The sequence below is a fragment of the Oryzias latipes genome, chromosome 3 (genome assembly GCF_053564925.1).
Source record: "Oryzias latipes strain Hd-rR chromosome 3, Olatipes_Hd-rR_3.1".
Classification (NCBI taxonomy): Eukaryota; Metazoa; Chordata; class Actinopteri; order Beloniformes; family Adrianichthyidae; genus Oryzias; species Oryzias latipes.
Genome location: NC_136239.1, coordinates 30684261 through 30701475, shown reverse-complemented (window position 1 = coordinate 30701475; position 17215 = coordinate 30684261). Strand labels below are relative to the sequence as shown.

Below are 17215 nucleotides of genomic sequence, written 5' to 3'. Positions count from 1 at the left end.
AGCTTAAAAAAATGAAACGTTTATCATTGTTAATTTTATGCATCTCCCAGGTCGGTTTTTAGGAACACTAGCGCTCACAGACGCACACGCAGAGGCGGGGCTTTCTGTCAACAGGACGAGGGCTCGCACAGACTGGCAGGACTCAGACTTGCCCGGAATCCCGGCTCAGGGTTCTGTTTAAGTCACTTTAAGTCTGAGAAATCCTGCGGTTTAGAATGACTCTGACGTCAAAGTGGAGTAGGGAACGTCCTGCTCTAAACTGAGCAGTCTCCAAACCCAACTCTCTCCCCATGAGAGAAAATCAATGTGAACTTTTGAGACAGTTACAACCTTTGTAAATATGCTCATCTCCTAGATCAACAGATTTCTCTCTCTCGAAAGCACAAAGCTCGCCGACCCCCTGTTGACTCATCTGACTAAAGAGTCTCGGCAGGATTTAGTTCCACTTGGATAACAACAGATCCAACACACACTCGAGGGAATTAAGAGATTGACTGCAAAAAAGTATCAAGACTCAAATGTCTCTTTGTGGGAGGAAGAAAAAAAAAACCTTCTGTTTAATAACGGGAGGAAAATCAGCCCTAGCATGAGAACAATTGAGAGGTCATTACTTACTATGTAGGCGCAGACAGGACTGAAGGCGTAGGTGCCACACACATAGAGATGAGTGCTGTTCAGCCGCAGGAGAATTTTTATATAATTGAGGCAATCAGTCTGAAAGGGAACAAGTGGAGAACGCCAGGTCCGTGAAAAAGGATAGAACAGGTTATACATTCTTGATAGCATCTTTAAAAAATGTGAAAAATCTGTGTTGTTTGACAGAAGCGATTGGAAAAGTATCTCCCTTTCTTCAAGCATGGGTGGGAAAACCTCCCAGCATCACACTGCAGCTGCCTGGAGAGCTTTTTGTAATACACAGACAGGAGTTGTACACTGCAGCTCATGGATTACCGAAGCTTGTCGCCCAGGGATACAACAGCTGGCATGACAACGAGGTAACTGACAGCCAGAGGAAGAAAGAGCGGTTCCCCAGAGAACCTGCACACTTGATGCATTTATTTGCAACTGGTGGAGAGCTTTATCAGCACACAGCTCTCTGCTGGAGACTTTCATTAGTTTGGCATACAAGATAATGAATGCAGAAAAAACGTCTCACCTCGAGATTTTTGCCTTTAAAGCTGCACTCTTCTCGTTTCTCTGTAGGAGTGGCCCATGTCAGCTGAGGACGGGGGAAAAAAACGATTTTTAAACGCTCATAAAGCAGATCAAGTCTGAATCGGAAGATGGGTTTTGCCACACTAACATTCTTCTGCAGCTTGGTCTTGCTGATGTCTGAGAGGCTGAGGGCAAACAGGGCCTCCCTGGCGCCGACGTAGAGCATGTCATCTTCCTGGCTAAGCAGCAGAGAGGTGTAATTGAAGACGCCGTCCACAGAGAATCTCCTGGCTGATCTCTCCTTTGCATCTGGGTACGGCAGAAGGAAAGATATAAATAAGGAATGCAGCAATACCTATTTAAACAATTGTACAGTACAGACATTAACAACACTCTCTCTGTAATGAGTTTTCAAAAGAAACCTATTATTTAGATGTAGAATTAAAGTAAATATAAAAATTCATTTTAAATGAATTATAAAAGTATGATTTCTTGGTTCAAGTGCCAAAACTAAAGCAGACTGGTTGAGATATAACGAAACTGAGACTAAAGTTCTTGCTTCAAAACAAAATCATTAGATCCAACCTGGTGTGTTTCTAACCATTTTAGAAGTGGAATTGATTCTGAAATGATTATACTGAATAATTTCAGTATAATAATGCAGACATGGCGTGCTTGAGACATAACACAAAGAAACAAACTTCTTTGGCTGTCAAAAACAGAGGACTGGTAAAAGACTTGGTGCAGAACCAGGCAGCACAACAGTCAAACAATGAACCTCAATAAAACACATGAAGTCGAAGCACTTTATGAAACAAATCAGAACTTTTTGAGCAGGTTGGTGCTCTTCTGACCACAAAGTCTTGCAGCAAAGGCTCCTCTGGTCAAAACCAGCCTAATTCTGATTCTGCCCCCCCCCAAAAAAAACTTTTGGAGCTTCTGACATCCTCACACATCTTTAAAGACCTTTTTTTTTTAAATTTAAGATAAAAAGCATAAAATAACTACGTCCTAAAAGTTTAAAACCTTTAGAAAACAGTTGTTCTCTTGTAAGGCCTGTGTTGAATTTGGAACTACTTTTTGTACCAAGGAAGTTGTTTTTCAGTGTGATAAAAAAAATGAAAACAAAAGGTCTACTTACAGTCAAAACAGTACCATGTAGTGATGTATCTGTGTGGATTTTACAAAGAATTTAATGAAAAATATAAGAAGAGGAGATGGGATGTGAACGATGGCTGGCATTTGTTTACATACTTAGATTTCTCCCTTTTTTTTGACCATCTTTGTAAATGTTTATCTCCCGCCTCTCACTCCAAACATTTAAACATACTCCATCTCCCTCCCACACTAAAACACTGGGGGTCACAGTCTCCATCTGTTTATCCAAATAAGATTACAGCTCCAAATTGACCCTTACAAACACCAACATTTGCCCGCAGTTGGGCCATTTTAAAGACCCTCTATCCTCCTCCTAAACACGCAAACCCACTTTACAATTACTCCGACAAGAAGGATGATGACAATGAGGAGAAAAAAAACCCCACAGCGGTTTGTTTATCTGCAACACTTTAGATAGTGAAGCATAATGCAGAGAGATCCAGAAAAGTGCAATAAATGTTTACAACCCGTGACTTAAACTTTTCATTATGCTCGCAAACAAACACACACAAGGCAATTTGGCAGACGATCGTCTTTTCCTGCTGCGAGTCAGAGCCAGCTGTGCTATCACGTCCAGAATCGAATCCTAGTTCCTTTCCACTTCAACAACCCTCATCTCTTTATACTGCTTTGACATCTGGACTCAATGAGTTGGGGAGTTGAAAAATACTAATACTTGTTGTTTTCTAGGGGTTTGCAAGAACAAGAAAATGTTCCTATGGAGGAGTACAACAAACGGGTTCCATTTAAAAGGTGTAATAAGTGTTTGGAAAAGTCCTAATTGCTCATAAAGACAGGCATCTTCAGACTCCCTGCAACTGACAAAGAAGTGCCATCCCTGCTCTCAACAGGAAGGCATATCGTGGCTTCATTGTCATGGCTCCCATGGGTTTTGGACGTCGGCTGGAACCAAAAGCAGCTTCTCCTCTGCACATTAAAACTCTCTGACATAAATCACAGTGACAGCTTCTTAGACGGTTGAATAATGAGCAGTGGAGAACAAAACTCATGAAACTTTAACTCTGAAAGGTCACTTAGCAGGAGTGAGGTCCAGGAACAAAGAGGGAGTCATGATATTCAAGAGGAATGGGCTGAGACGCTGACCTACATGAAAGAGAGAATGTGCATACGGAGGGGAAAAATAAAAATTCGGCGTACTCGGAGATGGATCTCTGATCAGAGCTGAAGGTCGGGCAGGAGCAAATGTCAGTGCTGTGTATCAAACTGTACTTATTCTATACAGGAGGCTTAAGGATTTTTTTTCCTTGCTCATCCTCAGTGGATTTTTCAAAAAACAGCAGCGATAACTGCGAACCGTTTTGCAGCCGGGCTCTACTTGTATTCATTACCCCACTATTTAATCAGCTGCCTGTCACTAAGTTGGGGTCGGTACCTCTGCTAGGGCTGCTTCATTTTTGGTGTTAACGTGGTAAATTAGGTTGCACTGCAGGTGTTTAGGCCTGGAAGTCAAAGTGTCCTCATGGTGTAGTAGAGGAACAATGAATCATATGAGGACGTTTTGCAGCTTGACGACGGAGGCCTGCATCCATAGTTACTAAGCACCAACTTGCAACACATCAGCTGGGTTCTAACAGGATTCATTTGGCTCAAAAGTCTGATTCTTTTGGTATCCATGATCGCTCTGGGCATCACCAAACACTGGGTGATGAACCGCCTTCTGCCATCTGAACTCAGGAATGGAAAATGGTACAGTGAATGGAAGCCACGACAGATCATCAATAGGACTAAACGGTCTCCCCTTCTGATCACTGTGCATGTTAGACGTGGACACAAATGGTAGAAAAAGAATTTATGTATAGAGGGTCGGCGAGCAATCAGCCCCCCGTGGCGCCGTCGGCACAGCATGATCCAACTGGTGTGCTGTTAGTATGCTTTAACAGAACAAAATGTCTGCTTCAGGGGAAACTTTTACCTTTTCAGTCATTTACAAGAATCGCAACACAATTACCTTCATTCACTGTGAATTTTCTGTCCTAATAAGTGGGGCAAGAGAAAAAAGGTTAAATTTTAGACGGCACCTAACTTGTGAGAAATTGAGGCTGGTTCATATATAGTGACATGTTTTCTTGCACATACAGACAGAAATGTGTTCATGCAACTTAATTCTTAACTTTTTTCTTAAAAGTAGTGTGGAAACATTTTCTGTGCTTAGTCAAACATTTAGAACAAGTGTTGCTAAGTTAGACTGGTTTATGCTTCCTAATTCTTACCTTATGGAGAACTTTTTTCAACTGTAGTTTTTTTAAAAACTTTTTTCAACTGTAGTTTTTTTTCAACATCTTAAAAGCAGCACAGCTCTGAACAAAACATACACTGCCTTTGACATTGTCATGCACAAATATACTGCAGTTGCACAAAATCTCTCTCTGCATACGTCTTTTCTAGAATTGGCTCCAAGCTAAAAAAAATTTTTTTAATAAAATTTCAAGAATGTTTAAAAGCAGACAACAGCTCATGTCTTTCACTTTCAAAATTCAGTTTTCTCAAAAATTCCATTTAATGTCCAGGTGTCTTCCTTGGCTTCGTCCATACAGGAAGTACCTCGAGTAATTTCCATGCCCTTTTCAATAAATGTGATGCTTTTAAAAGCTAAAACATAAAAAAACTCCCAAACAGATCAAATGTAGTAAAAGCTTTAAGTTTCCAAAACCTTTCAGTGAAATCACAGTTCAGTGCATTCATTATTGGATTACCCTTTTAACAGATTTTGGTAGCACTTGGATGTATTTTTGCCCAAAATGAAGAATTCCTGCCAGCACATGTGCAGGTATCATCTTCCAGGGCAGATGGCGCAACTTTCCATTTTCTTCTAAAGGTTAAAATCTTATAAAAGGGTGGGGAGATGGACTGACTGCCTGGTAGGTACACAACTGCCAGGACGCTCCTAAAAGCCGAGTATAAACACGTCCCAGATTTACTGTGGCAGCATGAGCCACAAGGCAACAAATCAACCAGGACAAAGGGATTCACTCGCAGCCGGGCTGAAAAAAAATCTGAAGAAGCTCCTGTACCTCCTTTGGGACTGATGTGTAACTGGAATTGTGTAATTTTGTAGAAGAAACAAAAGACCCACTCCGATGTAAATTGTGTTTTTAAGAACATGTGGCGTGTTTCTCAGGATAGAGGACAAGAGTAAAAATAAAATTAAGCCTTAAAATTGCATTTCTGAGTACGATATTTTTTATTGAAATCATTATGAAAATGTACAGTTTGGAAGAAAAAAAAAAGAGCACAATTGTTATGTAGAAAATGTACTGGGCTGGCAACAAGCTCCCTGCTCTGCTCCATTCCAATGCATCCATTTGCAGACAAATTGATCCATGTCCCTTGTCTGAGCTGGCATCTGGACCAAAGCAGGGTAAACGGAGAGCTCTCAACAACGGGGAGGGGGGCGAGGTTGCTCTGCGCCAATGGTCCTGCCCACTACTTGGAGACAAATTTCTAATGAACTTCTGACACTCTGCAAAAACTATGTTCAACAAAACAACTAAAATTTCATTTTGGTTAAAACATCCTTTTATTAGCTCAAAAGATAATCGAGTCAGTCTTTAAAAACACAAAAATAACTACCAATCACCTCAACGAGAAGTCAAGACGGGTTTGACCACAACAAACTTCATAAAAGCTTTTACAAATCAGCAGCAGTTTTGCAGGTATTTTGATGATTACACAAATGTTAGCCATTTGAAGCTGACAAGTGGCTAAAAGTTTCTATTTCTGTCCATTTGGTTAAGTTGCGATTCAGTCGTTTAGGTTATTTACAATTTTTAAAAACAACTTTTTCTGCAACTCATTGCTTCATGTTTATTGGTTTAACTTTCCTTTTTTACACCAAATGCCAGAAGGAAAACTTTCAAAGTTAAAATCTAGCCTGTCTGTAAACCTGGTAGATTCAGAGAGAGAGCAAAATCTTCTTCACCTCTCAGGTAAGGCCAAAAGGCTCATGTGCTCCTGTGATGATAGTTTTTAGAGAAGGCAGCTGCCATCTATTGTGTTCACACCTTAAAGTGTGTGAGCTTGTGCAAGCCGTGCCAAAAGACAGCTGGCCCTTGCAGATAATAAACAGAAGCTGACAGTGTCCAAGTCCCGTGTTTGCTATGAAAGGGGATTATTCATCAAAAACCTGTCCATGGTGCCACATGTTTACAGGTTGAAAACACAAAAGGGGAGTGACACAAAGCCATAAAGAGACCTTAAATCTTGAAGAAGACTTCCTTTGCTCTCATAGGAGCAAGTGAAAAACCTGTAACACCCGTGGAATAGGGATGAGGTCAGTGCAGCACGGCGCTGCATGGCTCCAAAAGCGGAGAACAAGGCTGGAGTCAAATGTGATGCTGTTCTGTAATTAAAGGCTTTCAGGCGTCATCCTCACACACGCTGAACTGGCATGCATCCAGAGCAGAGGAGGACGGCGATCGCCTGCAGTTGAAAGCTTTTAAAGTCCTGCGTGTTTGTTCGGTGAGATGCAGAGCGATGCTGTGTTGAGCCTCGGTGAGGTCTTCAAACAAGACTGTAAACCCCACAGAGAGCGGGACAGATGGCAGGTATAATTTCTTTACTCACAAGTCAAAACAAACATGTCTGAGCTTGTCATGGGTGGCATAGCTCCTCCAGAGTCTTTCCTGGTAAATAAGCCTTCAAAAATAAAAGAAAAATTGATAAAAATGTCAGGGAACTTTGGTTGGTAATAAAATGTTACTTTGCTTAAGAGATCAACCCTAATCAATGCAGTGTCATATTGCACAAAGTGGTCCTAAGATCCTGTTGCTTCTACTACATAAGTAAGTGAAATTTAAAAAAATAAAAACTTTATCAGATTGCATCATTTCGACAGAGGACGTCTATTCTTTAAAGACCCATTCTGTGTTTTTGGTGTTTTTAACATGTTCTTGTTGCATTTTTGTCATGAACACATATATAAAGAAGATTACATTTAAAATTGCATTTCTGAGTATTTGTTTGTTAAGATTGTTCTGAATAAAATGCAGACGAAAAAAATGCTGTCGGAAAAAAGGTCGTAGGTACAACAAGCCACAAGCTTCCAGCTCCGCTCCAATCTGGTTCGTCTTTGTTTTCTTTATCCAAGCTGGCATCTGGCTCCAAACTGTACGACTGGATAGCTTTGATATCGTTTGCCATTTTTGTTGCATAATGTTAGCTTAGAGAGACTACGGTACACAAAGGGATGATGGGAACTGTGGACAGCCTTACTCCATGTCATTGTTCCCGTCCACAACTCAGAAGTGAAGGAACTCCTGCTGTTCTGCAGAAACTAAGTCCTAGAAAATGACAGTTTTTTTTTTTTTTTTTTAGCTAAAAACAGCATTATCAGAATTAAAGGGCTTTTAGACTAGGTCAAAAGATGATCAGGGTTGGACTTTAAATTAAGAAAGTAGAAATTGAATTTTGATAAAATCTGCAATTCCATTAGAAACCGCTAAAGACTTGCATGATATCCATGATCCAGCAAAGCGGATCAGAGGAGAAAAAAAAAAGCCATGTGTGTCAGTTTAGCCAGAATCAAAAACCAGATGGCTTGCAGAAGATTACAGATGGTTTCTGCTTCAGATACAAAAAAACCATCAAAGTACAAGTCTGCACATTCATTTTCCATTGCACACTTGTTGAATTGTGGAGCATCAGTGAGGCTGCTAGCAGTTTATAAAGTGCACTCATTTTGGACAGACATGCGCTGAAGGTCTTTCAAGTACTCCCACAGCCTGTGAAAGCAGTCCTCCACCTCATGTTCCCGTGTCTGTGAGCTTCTGGAAGAGGCATTTGATGAAGAGTGAGCTGAAGTCACGCCAGCTTTTATCCGCAGCGATGATTTACGCTCCGTTTATGTCTTGGTTTGTGATAATGCTTCTTTCTTATGGAAATGCTGCTCTGAAAAAACTACGTGTTGAAGGAGCAATCTGCTGCAGGGATATATATGTGTGCATAAGGATTACTCCATTCTGAAGCTGCTCAGAAACGACATGCAGACACTTGTAGACACAAAAAAGTCGATTAATAACAGTCTTTGAAGGACACATACAGATCTTGATGACATTAATCAGCTGTGTTCACCGTCAGCCAGGTTTAACAAGGACACAACAGTTTTTGTGTGCTCACATGCTAGAAAGTAAAAAGAGGCATCATCAAGGTAAAATAAAACCTAAAAACTTTACATTTGTAATGCAAAGAGGCACATCTGTCATAACTGTAACCATTGTGGTTCTGGATCAAGTTGAGTCTTAAACTTCAATAGATAGAAAATTCTAGCTTTTTATTGCATTCTTACAATTTTAACAGTGTACCAACCAGGCAGAGAGCTGCCAAGGAATAAACCCTGCTTTATTATAAACCTGTAACACATAATGATAAGGCAAAATGACCCAAAGCTTTCTGCTTTCTGCTCTTCATGCAGCAGTTTCACAAAAATAGTGATTTATGCAGAACCGATGAAACTTGCTGCAAATTGCATGCATGGGTATAAATCACCGAGCCTGTCTGGAATGGAGTCTTGTCTAATTTGAAAGCTTAGTGCTCTGGAGAATTTATTGCACGATGAAACCAACAATGCCTTCTTCACAACCATGTCAAGACTAAACTGTGCACTTTTTTGTGCAGCGTATAGTGCATACTGACACTGCTGCGAGACTTGAAACCTGGTAAGTGATTTTTTTTCCCTCCAAAAAAATAAAACATTTCTAACATCAAAGCAGATAAAAAAGAAATCCTCTGTTTTTGTGCTTAAATCAGACCAAATGTTCCTAATCAAAACCTGTGCGGGTTAAACTTTTCTTTCTCTGGAACGTGTGAGTGATGGAGTTTGCAAAGATCTGTAACAGATGGAGTTGATATGCTGCAATCATGCTCCACTGTTTCTGCTGCAGTTTTAAATGCAGGCACTTGTGAGTGACACCTCTGCTGAAAGCCACAGGGCTCCTCCTGTCTTTCGGATCTGTGGGCGTGTCCTTACTGGGATTTAGGCGGGCATTGGAGCATGGCTAAAACCCCGCAAGCATTTTGTCCGACCCCTGTGAACCTCTCCTTCACTGCCCCCACATCTCTGCTCCTGTCCTGAACTGCTTTGCACCCCGCCAAGGTCAGTGGATTAACATGCATGAGTGAAAGCACACACTATTCACTAAACATATACCGTAAATAGTAAAGGGTGCTAGGGACAACATGAGAGTAGATCGTCGAAAGCGGTTTACAAAGGGGCATGACAAAATGCTCCTCCAACAAGCAGCCGGTAGAAAAGACGAATCTGTTAAGTTTAGATTGGACAGAATTTGGTACAAGTGTATACAAAGATAAAAGCTGCGGTCTCTGAATGTTGATGTGGGTTTTAAATTTGCTCTCTGTTATCTGTAATTTTATTCCCATCAACCAGCAGACATTATCTTCAGCCATTACCGTTTTCAGCCCAGTGCCCACCTTCCAATCAGAGAAAAGCATGCATTTTGTGACCAGTTTGAATATTACAAATATAAAAATGTACATTTAATAAAGTAACTTAGTTAAAAAAAAAGAAAAGATCAAAACCTTGATGAGGCAACAGAATCTAGGCTTTACCACCGTCTTGGTCGTCCTGTATAAGAAGCAAGACATTTTTTCCTCCTCACATGTTTCTGCAAACATGCTCAACGGCTCTTCCACTTTAGCACATCATGACCACTAGAATCCAGTAATTCAGCCATACCTTACAAAAACAAACTAACCGATGAAAATTATTTGTTGGTGTTTTTAACATGTTCTTGTGGCGCTTTACAGATGACGATGGACATGTATCAAGAGAATTAAGTGTATTTAGTTAAGCTAATCATTGTGTATAAGGAATAGAGGAATGTATACGATGGGTGGGCCACAAGCTCCCTGATCAGCACCATTCTGTTGCATCTGCTTGTAGACGACCAGGTCCATGTATGTCTTTGTTTTCCTGGATAGCTTTAATATTTTGCTCACATTTTTGTTGACTAAAAACAGCATAACTATAATTAAAATATCACTGGGAAGGAGAGGGCCTTTAACTGGACCAAAAATCTCCGCCATCATTCAGAGGATTCTGAATGGAAAAAATGACATCTTAAGTAATTCCAGGCATTTTGATACAAGTTTACCCCACCTAAAATAACCTCTTAAAACAGATATTTGGATGGGAAAAAGGAACAAGTTTCTGTGGGTCTCTTTGAAGACCAAGATAAGTTTACTAAGATTTAGGAGTCAGAAAAATCATTTAAAGACTCATCTTTTAGGATTGAGACGAAGAGTTTAACACTTGTTCTTTATTGCCAAAACAACTATTTCCTTGCAGCATTAGAAACCACTCAGGGTCTTTTTTCCATCCTGAGGCTGAGTTTTTGGAGAGCTTTTGTGTTACCGGTACATATCACAACTTCAGCCAAGCTTTAGCTGTCCAAGAGGCAGTCTCACATTTGCTTCTGGAAGTTCACAGTAAAGTCAGTGATTACAAGGCATCCAAGTCATGTGATTTTATACGATTAAATTAAAAAAAATACATTAAAAAAATACAGTTAAACGGCTGAAAGACAAACAAAAGCCCCTTGGGTCAAGTCCCTCCTGCAGGACTGCAGGACATATGTGTGGGTCCTTTCTGATAAGCTTGAGCGATATGCGTGCCTAACCGTTGCTTTATGCTTCAAGACCCATGATCGTTTGTGCTGCCTCTGAGCACAACATCCATAATGAAAAACAGACAAGTCTTCCACTGCAGCAACCACTGAAAAAAAAAAAGGACTTCACTCGCTACTCATGAGATTAGTCTGCTCATTAGGAAAAAAGAAAGGAAAAAGAGAGGAGGGAAAGCGGACAAAAGGTGGATGGGGCGCTTCAACGGGAAAAGGGCAGGGGTCTTTCCTGGAGAAACAAACCCCGGTTCTTCCTCTTCTTTTGCACAGTACTTAACCAAAAATGTAACCTTTCCGAGGTTTCTTGATTAGAAAGTTGGTGCACGACTACACAAGGTGTTTAACATGAACGGTTAGGAGCAGCTACTGTGCGTTCCCCGCTGCCCCATCACCACACAGCTGAACTGAAACAGATAAACGCTGCAGGAAGCTTGGAGCGGCTTTTAAAAAGAAACCTGCTGGCTACACAGAGCTGCTCATAACTGCCACAACACAGTGAATCAAGGCTTTCTTGAAAAGCAGTCAGTGTCCCGTGAAAGCCAAACAGCTTCCCCATTTGGCTCCCATAATAATGCATCAATCACTTATCAAAAAGCTGTCAGCTGAACAAATAAACAAAATGCCAGCATTTCATAGATTGTAAAAGCTTTACCCACAATTATTATAATAAGGAGAGCTTCAGCCTCGGTGCAGTAATTACATCGGATGATGCAGGAGAGTGCAAAAACAGTCCAGCGTTTAATCATGGATTGACCAGGAGAGACATCCAGTTCCTTTGTCAGACACATTGCTTTCACTCAGCTAGGTATTTACAAAAAAGTCAGCTTGAAGCTGGAAAGGAACAAAAACAACAGGTTTGGTTTTATAAAGCTGCAGAACAAAGGGTCAACTCGAAAACAAATTTATTCCTCACGCAGATGGAGCCACCAGCTTTTGGAATAAAGATAGTCTTTAAATTATTTTGTGTAAAATCATGGTTGTGGAAGCTTTAAAGACAAGAAATATATTGCAAAACTACCTCATACATGAAAAATGCAACATAAGTGATTACATTCATGCACAAAATTCATGCCCTGCAGCTTCAGACATTTCTGTTGTTTCTGCCTAATTAAGGACCTGGTCACCATTTTAATGCACACCAACCCCACCCCCCATTTCTTACTGCATTTTCTTCACAGAAGCATCTGTGGCAAAAAGTCTTTTCTAACAAATTTCCTGCTTTATGCAGGTTTTCTTGTTTTTGGAAAGATGTCACAGTCCCATCAGAGACACTAAAGCAACATCCCAGCTGCAAACATCAGGGTTAGGAGCTTTTTGGTTTTTAACGTTCATCCTAAATTGTCCTGTAAAAGCCTAAACAATACAAAAAATATAAAAAAGAAAGAAAAATAACTTGTGTTATATAGGTTTCTGTAGTTCAACATTTTTTAGTGTGGGAGGATTCTTCTTAGTTCAGGTGCATTTCTTTGTTATCCTTTTTTAGGTTTAAATAATCTGGGGAGGGAAAAAATAGAACTTTTATCTAGACTAAATCTTTTCTCTGATAGTATGCTTTGTTGGACAAATGAGAAAGTTTGCCTGAAATCTGCTGCAGACCAAACAAGCAAACCCCGGTCTGTGTGAAAACAAGGCTCTTGGTTTAGTTGGTAGTGAGCAGTGTGGTGTCAATAAAGCCACTTTTTAGAGCCACTTTGTCCTGCAGAATCTTGCTGTACGCAGATTTATGGTATTTACATTTCCTGCTGTTGAGTACTTTTATAGAACGCTTGAGGCTGTGGTTCCAACCGTGCCAACTACTGGATTGCAAAAGCTGCAGAATCTGGGCCACAGACAGGCAGAGGACCCACCAAACACTGAAGAAACAGCATTTATGCATATTTCCCCCCAGGTCAGAGATGAAAAGGCGTCACCTGGAGCATTCTTCAGTTTTCTTTATCCTAAAGGCTTTAAAATAAACCCGAAGACCAAGCAGCAGCCCTACCAAAGTCTCATTATTGTTTGTTGTCAAGAAAAAGTCTAAACATGTCTTCTGAGCAGAGGTAAAGTAGTGAGGATGCCCAAGAGCTTCTTGAAATTAATCTTTATATATTGAATACTGCTTTTTTGTGTTTTGTTTTCCTTTTTAAATTGCCACGTCCAAAAAGAAAAAGAAAAAAAAACAAAACATATGCAACTAAAATTGCTTCCATCATAATAGGACTTCATTAATTGATCCAATTTTTTTTAAATGGGTGAATGACTGTCAAATATAAGATTTTTTTACTCACTGTAAGGGAAACTGAGTCGGGGTGTAGCGTCGTCCTCACTGGCATTCACTGATTGGAGGCAACAGTCCAGCAGCAGAGCAGCAGCCAGAAGACAGTGGATGGTCACAGGCAGTCCACACATGGCTGCTTGATTACAGAGCACGAGCGCAAACGTTTTGTTTTAAGATTCTTTGGATTTCATTAAGCTTCTCTTGGCTGCACAAAGCCTTAGTTTTCCCCTCCCATCCTCTTGCAGACGGAGGAGAGGTTGAACTCGTCCTTGACTGTATTCTTGTACTCCCAGTGGTCCTTCCACGTGGTGAGACGGAGTGGAGGAATCCTTTCTGTATCAAAGGCTGCTTCTTTGCATGCACTTGTAGGGCCCGTTGATTGGTCCCCCTTAAGCTTTGGCGAGTGACCACTTAGTAAAAGTCATTTTGGATCTGTGAAGAGAGAAGGGAGAATCGGGCGCTTTATGTCTAATCCAAGAACATGCTTAATAAAACATTATACATAAAACCAAGCAACAGATCAGTCTCCAATTCCCAAAAGTTTAACCAAGAACCTCTTGGAGACAGAGAAAAAAACAGATGCACATTTGGATGAAGTTCACTCTGGAATGTGAGACGATTTGAGGAAAAACAGCTGATGTGTGAGACAACTGAGGTATCCTTGAGATTGAGAGCAACGTCTTTGTTGCTGAGCTGCAGCACACAATACTTCATTTATTCACCTACGACTTTCAACACAGAGAAAAACTCAACTAAACAAATGATTCAGATGAACGTGAAGTCATTGTGTGGTTTCTTCTGTGATTTCACAAACTCTGAAGTCTCAGTGTCCAATTTCATGTTTGTGCTGCAGCCCAAAGCAAAGTACACTCTGAATTTTTTTTTTTTTTTTAATCACAGCGTTTACAGTTTTGCAATCGGCAACTGGTGAGATATGCATTGACAACTAACAAGAGAGCTTAATTTTGCGGCTGTGTAAAGACATTTGAGGGAAAAACTTCCAGGAACAAATAACTTTATGATTCATTTTTAAATAGAAACAACAAGCAGATCTGCCTTATTGACTTCTTAAGCAGATCAATTGCTTCAAAATTCTATTTTCTATTTAGTCTGGTTCCAGTTTTCTTGGAAATTTGTTGAAAAATGGCAAAGCTCCTGTCTGTTTCAACCAACACTACACAGCCTTACAGTCCTCTACTGATCCACAACAGTTTAAATAAAGAACTACTCAAATGCAATTTTAAGCTTTATTTTCTTTATATATGTCCTTTATCATGAGAAGAAGGACAAGGACTTGTTAAACACAAAATTTTCATTGGTGTGGGTCACTGTCAGCAAACCTCTTAGAAACTATGTATGATGTTTAGTTAACTTTTGCCCTTAATTCCCAAAATAAAGAGTGGGACCAATAACTATTCTGTTTCTCAGTCTCTCTTTTTGTTTAGATTGCATTACACATCTTTACACTGGGAGTTTATTTTCCCCTTTTTACAACGCAGAACAAGATACCTTCAGGGCTTTTCTCACGGATTGCAGCATCGCATAAAACACTAGCATGCACCAGTCAAAACCAGTAGTATTTTTCCATGACATGAGCCGAGTAAACCCACTTCATCTCTGCTGATCTGAAGTGTGCAGCATTTGTTCAGTGTTTCCTCATTTTGGAAAACCTAAATGATAAAGATCAGTTGGACTGAAGTGTAAAATCAGTTTTTTCTACGATTAGCAACCCGATGAAAAAAAGATTGCATTCAGTGAAGAACAACTCCAGCTCCTGTGATGTTGCACCATTCCTTATGTCTTAAGTACCCCTAAAGGAACCATTATCTATAGGTGTTTAGAAACTAAAGCACTAAAGATCAAGAGCGTTTCTGGAATCACTGCGATGACTCCCAGACGACCCTGTTCTAATTTGTATACGGTGGCCAATAAATCCAGCAACAAAAGAAGAGGGGAGCAGAGAGGAGCCCACTGCCATCTGGAGGGACAGGATTCTGCTGTGACTCAACAACTGAACCTTTGATCAGTCTGAATACCCAATAAATATCTAATACTCACACATTTACAACTTTTATGACCGTTGCCATGGCTTTGTCTGAAGAAGGGGCCGTTGGCAAAGGACGCATTTAGTGGCAGAAGATAGTCATGACCACCTTACCTCATGGGGAGAGAAGAATTTTAGATATTCAACAAATATTTGTTGGTTTGATGCCAACCTGAGCTGGTGTTTTATGGGAACAGACATTTAAAACTTGGAAAAACAAAGGAGGAAGTACTCATGAAAAGGTCAGACTAAAGCAGTACTGAACACCACAAATTAAAACTTTTCAGGTGGTTCCACAGGTAACAACAAACGACAACATGCAGGTGCATGTTAGCATGACACCACTGATGTGTACATAGGTTGCCTTCATCCCAGATTAGTCCCGCAGACTCTGCTCAAAGAGGCAGAGAATAATTTTCACACATTTGATCTGGTTTGCTTTCAGGCATGGTGCTGTCAGAAGCTAACCAAATAGTTCATGCAGAACAATCAGCCAGGAACGATAAAGCTGTTCCAGCTGCCGTTCAACTGGGGGGATGTTGTAATCAAAGTGGTGTTTGGGGTCGTCCAAGGCTGTGTCCTAACCTATCACTACAGTGCACTATACTGTGGTCCTTTACTATGTTGTGGTTCAATTGTCACGGTCTTGCTGTTGCATGGATTTTTTTTTCAGTGCAATTTTACAGGCTTCACCCCCGGGGTCAGTCCTCTAGCTGTTCCCGACCCTCTTCCTCATATAACCATTTCTTAGGGTGAATTAGGGGGTCGGCCTGCGATGCACCCTGGGGGGAGGAGCTACTTTGCAGTGGCCCCCCTCCCTTGGTTGCCGTATGGAACGTGCCCCCATCTCGGTTTTAATTGCACTTTAGACATCTAGGACCCTTGGTAGGGGGGGGTGCTTGGACATCACTGCCAGCAAGCAGTAGATGTCCTTAGTGCCCTCCCCGCAGGATTTAACCACACCCTTTAGTACACACACCCCCTTCACATCATCAAATACACATTCCAACACACACACCCATACACGCACACACACACGCTCACTAACACACATACGTCACACAAGGAAGAGGGACTTCTGATCTTCTGTCCCCCGCCCCATCCCTGGCGGAGGGAACCAGGGCCCTCTGTCATGGCGGCACAGTCCCTGGGGTGCTGGCTTCCTGGGCCCGGAAGCCCTCTCTCCAAGCGGGGAGATGTTCCGGTGGTGTTGGTTCTGGTCCTGGCCCCTGGGCGCTGGCAACTACGGGCGAGCCTGGTCGGGCCATATTTATAACACCCCTTTGGGACACTCGCAGCTCTTGGGCGCCCTCCTCAAGGCCCCCTGCCTTGCTCTCTCCTGGACTAACCATGGCCCGGGGGGGGGATGCCTGGAGCATGGTGGCGGGTCTTCCCTGGGGGGCCCTGACTTGTGCCTGGGCTGGGGGATGCTCAGGACTCCTGGGTGGGGGTGGGCCGCCTGTCTGGGGCTTGGGCCCCCTTGCACTCTCTACCCCCTGCGCCCCCCTGCTCTCTGGCATTGGGGGCCTATGTGGCGGTCCCACTGGCCCTGCTTGGGGTGGCGGATGTGGTTGCCTGGCAGGCGGTCTTTATCTACTGTACCATGCGGGTGTTGGGGGGTCCCGGCTGCCGCTGCGGTGGGGGCCTTGGTGGGGGTCGGCTGGGTTCTCTCCCTCTTTTTACATTCCATCATTCACCCCAAAAGAACATAAACACTCACTCGAGCACAGATGCCATCTCACCTTTGCACAAACAGTTTGCGTGACTGAATGAAGTGTTTCACATGTGTTAGTCTGAATGCATAAGTATGCGTGTGTGAATGTTAGTGGTGGTATGTCCATGTAGACTTGTTTGTATGTGAACATTTTTGGAGCCAACAGGTGTTTGTAACATTTGAGTTTGTGTGTGTGGACAGGCCCCGCCCATTTTAGATTTTTCATGCAC

General features: G+C 41.7%; 1 protein-coding gene across 4 annotated transcripts in view; it reads right to left on the bottom strand.

The window, feature by feature from the left end:
- sema4bb (sema domain, immunoglobulin domain (Ig), transmembrane domain (TM) and short cytoplasmic domain, (semaphorin) 4Bb) overlaps positions 1 to 17215 on the bottom strand; it is a 59785-nt gene that overhangs the window by 19821 nt on the left and 22749 nt on the right. For 3 of the 4 annotated variants that reach the window (XM_020699981.3, XM_011492886.4, XM_078945304.1), the window contains exons 2-5: positions 13238 to 13659; positions 1304 to 1464; positions 1157 to 1219; positions 616 to 714 (exon numbers count right to left, since the gene is read on the bottom strand). In XM_020699981.3, coding sequence (XP_020555640.1) covers positions 616 to 714; positions 1157 to 1219; positions 1304 to 1464; positions 13238 to 13358 — 444 coding nt within the window. In that variant the 5' untranslated portion in view covers positions 13359 to 13659. The remainder of the gene's footprint in view (positions 1 to 615; positions 715 to 1156; positions 1220 to 1303; positions 1465 to 13237; positions 13660 to 17215) is intronic. The other variant, XM_078945306.1, reaches the window with a different exon arrangement.